At 31.2% G+C, this 6,467-nt stretch overlaps 1 protein-coding gene across 1 annotated transcript; it reads left to right on the top strand.

Moving 5' to 3' along the window:
* The first annotated feature begins 251 nt into the window (after positions 1-251).
* Positions 252-6,026, top strand: LOC132946739 (histone acetyltransferase KAT8-like). The gene is made up of 7 exons (XM_061016802.1): positions 252-659; positions 3,504-3,615; positions 3,686-3,830; positions 4,703-4,921; positions 4,984-5,214; positions 5,294-5,538; positions 5,616-6,026. The coding sequence occupies exons 1-7, from the start codon at positions 584-586 to the stop codon at positions 5,806-5,808; spliced, it is 1,221 nt and encodes a 406-aa protein (XP_060872785.1). The 5' UTR covers positions 252-583; the 3' UTR covers positions 5,809-6,026.
* The last annotated feature ends 441 nt before the right edge of the window (positions 6,027-6,467 follow it).

Raw genomic sequence — 6,467 nt, 5'->3', positions numbered from 1 at the left:
ACTTATAAGTAGTATAAATATTACAATTAGTTATTAGTTATTACATTCTTACATTCTTAATCATGATAATCACGATTATATCACGATAATATTTTTTTAGGCAACTCACCTCTAGGTAGTTTAGTATTGGGTTTTAATAACATAACTAATTATCAAATAACGTGATAATCTAAGGTTAGGCTAGGTTAAAACAAAATTTATGGTACTCCCATATTAAATTACCACTGGTAATCCGATAGACGTGTTTGGTTATCACTTATCAGTTTCGCACTTCTAGCCGTCTCGGTAATCGTCGTTTGAGCTGCGCCAATACTAGTAAATTATAAAGTCCATGGCGACGCCACTGTGTGACGCGTGGGCTGGTATCGGTGTCTAGACGGTGCGGGGTGGGGGAACGTAGGCCAAACGGACCTTTTATCTATTATGTTGCAGTGATACTCACCGCTTTCGCAGTTTCGCATCGTCAAACCACCGCGTCGAAAATCGAAACGCTTATATTGTTATTGTTTTTGCGATAATATCGCCTGCGCCGTGCGCTCTCTCATACGCGGCGTATCGTCTTAGCCATCGACCGGTAACTACCATGGCCCTGCATGACAGCGCGACGTCCATCAACGTGGGCAAACACTACCTGGTCCGCCGGAACGACGACTTATGGCGTGAGTGCACACAACCGGCTGGATATAACTAATTATAATAATAGTATCGATAGATCCAGACGATCGATCGACCGACCGATGCGTAAAAAGCTGTTTTTGTTACGCCGTGTCCTACGTAAATCCGGCGAGTCCGACGATTTCTATTCTGATCATGTTGTTCCGTCGCAGTACGATGCGACCGATGCGACGAAATACTAACTGTTTTGTTTTTTGTCGCATTTGTCGGATTCTCGTAGGCCACGGCGTAATCTGCAGCAACCGCCGCGAAACGATCCGTCACGTGTCACAGTAGGTGAATTATATCATGCGCGCGAGTCGCTGGTATGCGCCGCGTTCGTGCGGGCGCGGGCGTGTAACACTGCCGCCGATCGCTGACGAAAAATATTATGTCGTGTAATCCGCAGACTTCGGCTGGCGCGCAACATAATATAATATTATTATACACTTTACACACGAATATTATTTTGTTTTCCGATGACCGACTGTGTGCAAGACGACAACAACACCGGCGTCGTTCGATTTGTCGGTAATTTATAATACAGGCTCCCATTACCACTTTTTTAAATTTAACTCTTATTGTAATGTAAAACTCTTTCCTAATTTTAGTAAGTTTAAAAAAAATGTACGGGCCTCTAATTAATTTTGCACCTTGGACCAAAAGTACACCCCTGAAAATATGACTCCATGCATACTCGGCCACAACTCTATGGTTCTCGATCGCCGCCGCCGCTGCCGCCCCTTGCGTTCGATACAGTTTGGCGACGGCGGCGGTCTCGCGCGTAATTTTCGTCACTCTTTCATGTTCCGCGCGTCGTTGTTATTGTTCCGCTGCCAGAGACCGGCACGTCGTATAGCGTAGTATGTACTTATGTACCCCGCACCACGGCCGCCGAACGACTTTTTGCTGTTTCCCACGCACGTCTCGTTCATACGGAGAGCAAGGGCGTCTGAAGTGGTGGGCAAGTAGAGGCAGTTGCCCCCCTCCCTTGGATTTTTCTAGGTTGATTATCATAGATGATTTTCATGTTCTAAAAAAACTTATAAATGCCCTAACAATTCTAAATAGTACACTAAATTATTTTTATTTTTAATATTAAAGATATAAATTTTAAAATAAATTCGGTATAAATTATAATATTCATTTTAAACTTTTAAATGATTGTATAAAAGTTTTATAGACAGAACTTATCATTTGGACTACTTATTTAGTCTGAAAATAAACTATTTTTTTTTCTATACCTATAGGTTTAGACTTAAGATCATATTATATTTATTATAAGATTCATGTAAAAACATGTGCAAAATTTAAAATTTAAATTTAGGAAAAACTTTAAAATGCTCCAAAAATCTTTAAATGCAAAAAATGACCTTAAAATTTAAAATTTTTAAAAAATTCAATGTAGGTATGTTATAAAACGAGTACCGCGTAGCTAGATTTGGAAAACAATGCAAAGTGCATCGTACTCCCAACCTCAATCATTATACTGTTATAATATAACATATCATAAAATAGACTTTTTTTAAATTAAAATAAAAACATTTTTTTTTTACAGAGTGATTTTTATTACACTCAATTATGAACGTCAGAACTAAGAACATTGTTTTTATAGATTATGAGATGTAGTAGTGAGACCAAGACGTGTAATATATACTGCAGTATCAACCTAATTTTTACTTTTTTGATAAAAAAAAAATTAAATGTTCACAGTTTAAACTTTTCAAGTTTGTGGTATCAATGACTGAATGTACTAGAAATATTTAATTTTATAAATTACCTAAAATTATAAAATTAATGTTGATTTACTGTATGGTAACATTTTATCTATAATAAATAATGTTTTTGATTATTTAAAATTACATAACGATTAATTAAAATTAATGCTGTAAGATTAAGTTTTAACTAACTATCTACGTATAAATCATAAATATTTTTACATTCCTTGTTTATATGAAAGAAAACATGTCATAAATATACTTAATAACTAATAGGATAGTGAGACAAAAAATGTAAAAAGTAAAATATTTTGCCCTCCCCTTGACAAATTCCTGCGGACGCCATTGTGTTGAGTTAAGTATATAGATTATTACTCTATCGTGTATGGTGACCATATATTATATTTATAAAAATTATAAAATGGGCAAGTGATTTGGCTTGGCTAGTTGACTCTAAAATATATATTTACCTATATTTATGGGCACATGTAAATTCTGTCCGAAAAGACTACAGGTGACAAAACTAAAAAAGGTACATATAAATGCCTATGGAAAAAAAAATTATTATAATTAATAAACACATCATACTTAGAAGTAAGAAGTTCTTATTACTTATTGAAGTTTAAAAAATTCAAGTTAGTTTTAATAAAAATTTAAAATCAACCAAATCAAATCACTTCTATAATTTTTTTTTGGCGGCTCAAAATGCCCAAAATAACTATCCACATTTTTAACATAAGCATCCTTAGATATTTCATTATTTCATTATTTTATATTTTTTCTTTCTTTTTATCTAGTTTTATATTGTAATAATCAAACTAGTAAATATATGATGTCATATTAAATTTTATAATTTTTTTCATATATAATCTCAATGAATTTTTCAGTTGGAATTACAATGCTTTATAGCTAAGTAGGTATCTGTTAAATTAATTGTTAATAACACCTCTGCACTAATACTATGTTGTAGAAATTGTAAAATCATATTTGTCAACTTTTAATTTTATATCCAGATCTATAATACCTTTGCGATTAAATAAAATAACTTGATATTAATATATTTTTACATTTCTTAATATTATGTAACTGATTAATTAATTAAATATGTCTTATTTGTTTGTTAATCTTTAGATCTCGCTGAAGTCTTACATACGAGGTTCAACGATACAGCACATCTTTTGGAGTATTATGTACACTATAAAGGGTTCAACCGAAGATTGGATCAATGGGTACCGAGAGATTGGTAAGAATAATTTAATTTCTATTTATAGTCAGCAATTAAAAGTTAATACCTACATTAAATTATGATTTAGGATAAAGAATTCAAGAATTGATAATTCTGAAAAAAAATGGGAACAGAATGATATGAATAAAAATAAAGATCTTCTAAATCATTCCGACAGCAGAATCACAAGGAGCCAAAATCCTAGACACAACGAGATAAATCATGTTCCAATGGTAAAAATTATTCACTATATTACTGTATGATCCTATTAAATTTCTAGACCAAGAAGATTTTTGTAATAATTCTGTATCATGTCTTTTGTACTGCGTTTGAATACCCAATCAACATGTTTACCTTTATTAAATACCGTTATTTAAGTATTAAGTTAGAGAACTTATTATTGAATAAATAATATTAATTTCATCATTTATCAGTGTTGAATAAATACATATTGTTAAATGTTATCTTGTATTAATGGTAGCCATAATATAAAATGCCATACTATAAAAGGATGTCAGCACAATATATTTTCTCTCTGTGACCCATACGCAACATAGCTAATTTACGTCTCACAAAACCAATACTGTTGTTAGATTTAATATAATAGTGTATTGATTTATTATCAAGCGTATAGTAAAAATATTGTCTGTTTGGACTTAATCTCTTTTGCACAATATTTCAATTTTTCTGTCATATAATCCATATGAGAAATTTGTAAATTATAAAATTTTCAATACTCATAACTAGCATTAAAATTGAAATATAATTTTAAAACGGCATTAAGTACAGATAATAGTTAGGTTTACTAATGAGAATTTGCTATGTTGCGCATGGGTCGGATAGAGAAAACAATTTGAGCCCTGCATCCTCTTAATATCTTTGGAAAGAAGTTTATTGTTTGATTATTATTGCAGTAGACTCCTTACAAAAGTAAATATAATTAATATTAAAATATAGGTAATAGTCTGCTTAAAATATAGCATATTAAAAAAAAAAATTTAATTTCAATAAAGTATTACAAAAACTTATTTTTTATATACAAAAATTGACTAAAGAATTAACTGTAGCCATTTAAATGGATTTTGTTATATTTTATTTTAACTAGTCTAATGCAGAAATGGATCCAATCACACCTGCATTTGAAAAAGAGCATGAGGCGATAACTAAAATTAAATACATCAATTTCGTTCAGTTGGGAATGTACGAAATTGACACATGGTATTTTAGCCCATTTCCAGAAGAATACCAAAAAGAGTCTAAAATTTGGATTTGTGAATACTGTTTGAAATATAGCAAACTAGAAAAAACTTTCAAATACCATATGGTCAGTATTAAATTAAATCTGTTAGTATTTTTTTTTTCTATAACGAATGTGTAAAATTTTAGAGCCAATGCATATGGAGACAACCACCCGGTGTTGAAGTGTACCATAAAGGTTCATTATCAATCTGGGAAGTGGATTCCAGTCAACACAAATTGTATTGTCAGAATCTTTGTCTATTGGCAAAGTTATTTATAGATCATAAAACACTCTTCTTTGATGTTGAACCATTTTTGTTTTACATCCTGTGTAAAATTGACAGATTTGGTGCACATTTAGTTGGATATTTTTCAAAAGTATGTCTACCTATTAAATTTTTCATAAAAAAAAACTCTAAATTGTGACAATAAAAAATTATCTTTTATTCGATTTTAGGAAAAAGATTCACCAGATTGCCACAATGTATCTTGTATATTAACAATGCCACCATTCCAGAAACATGGCTATGGTAAACTATTAATAGCGTTTAGTTATGAATTGAGCAAGTTGGAAGGACTTGTAGCCGGTCCTGAAACTCCATTGAGTGATCTTGGTAAAGTGTCATACAGGTCTTATTGGTCATGGACACTGTTGGAAATTTTGAAAAATGCTTGTGGATCTTTATCACTTGAAGACTTAAGGTATACATTTATAAATTTTTATATAATAGATAAATTATATCAAGGAGATCATTTAATAGTTATATAATTTACTGTAGTGCGATTACTAGTATCACCCAAATGGACATTATTTCAACGTTGCAGTCCATGAATATGGTGAAGTACTGGAAATACCAATATGTGATTTGTGTGACGCATAAAATGGTTGAGCAGCTGATTAGTTCCAAGCAGTATAAACCACCAACATACATATTGGATAGAAGTGCTATCAAATGGACGCCAAAAAGATAAAATCTTCGCCCAGAACCATCTACGCATATTAATTAAATACCATATCATATTGTCCCTTGTCATACATTTTCATCATATGATAGTATTTTATTTTTAACTTTTCTAAGTCAATACATAAGTTGACATTATAATTATCTCATTGTGTTTCATTATTTTTTTAATTCATTAACTAATGTGAATATACTTATGTCTTGGCGTAAATAAATACATACATTAACTTTGGCATTTTATTTTAAATTTGAATTTCAGGGTATTTTATTATACTTTAAAAAAATAAGTACACATAATTTCCTGTAGCAGGTCTTTGTTTCATATTGTTTCATATTATTGAATTATTCTAACGAATTTGATGATTGTTCCTCCATTAGTAACCATGGTAAATGGAAAATTGGTACGGTCTATTGTGTTTTGAATAAAAGAAATAAGCTGACTCAATCATAATGATCGAAGACGGTCTATAGATATTACTAAGGGCCAATAATTTTTTATTTCGCATTCGTGTATGGGATTTCCAAGAATATCATTATAATGGCAATGTGGTTTGTGACGCATCGGTATGTGACATTATTTTATGTTCTCTTCGATCAGCTACTTTTAAATGTCTTACAAGTATGTAAGAGATAATTCTTAAGACTCAAGCTTTCCTTACCCATTGTTTA

Source organism: Metopolophium dirhodum, chromosome 6, assembly GCF_019925205.1.
Source record: "Metopolophium dirhodum isolate CAU chromosome 6, ASM1992520v1, whole genome shotgun sequence".
NCBI lineage: Eukaryota > Metazoa > Arthropoda > Insecta > Hemiptera > Aphididae > Metopolophium > Metopolophium dirhodum.
This window is presented reverse-complemented; position numbering and strand designations above follow the sequence as displayed.

Bases quoted from the DNA above. Each gene is read 5' to 3' on its own strand.
- LOC132946739 (XM_061016802.1), top strand. From the start codon at position 584: ATGGCCCTGCATGACAGCGCGACGTCCATCAACGTGGGCAAACACTAC. The intron at 3,616-3,685 runs GTAAGAATAATT...ATTATGATTTAG, and splicing joins CAATGGGTACCGAGAGATTG to GATAAAGAATTCAAGAATTG. The intron at 5,215-5,293 runs GTATGTCTACCT...ATTCGATTTTAG, and splicing joins TAGTTGGATATTTTTCAAAA to GAAAAAGATTCACCAGATTG.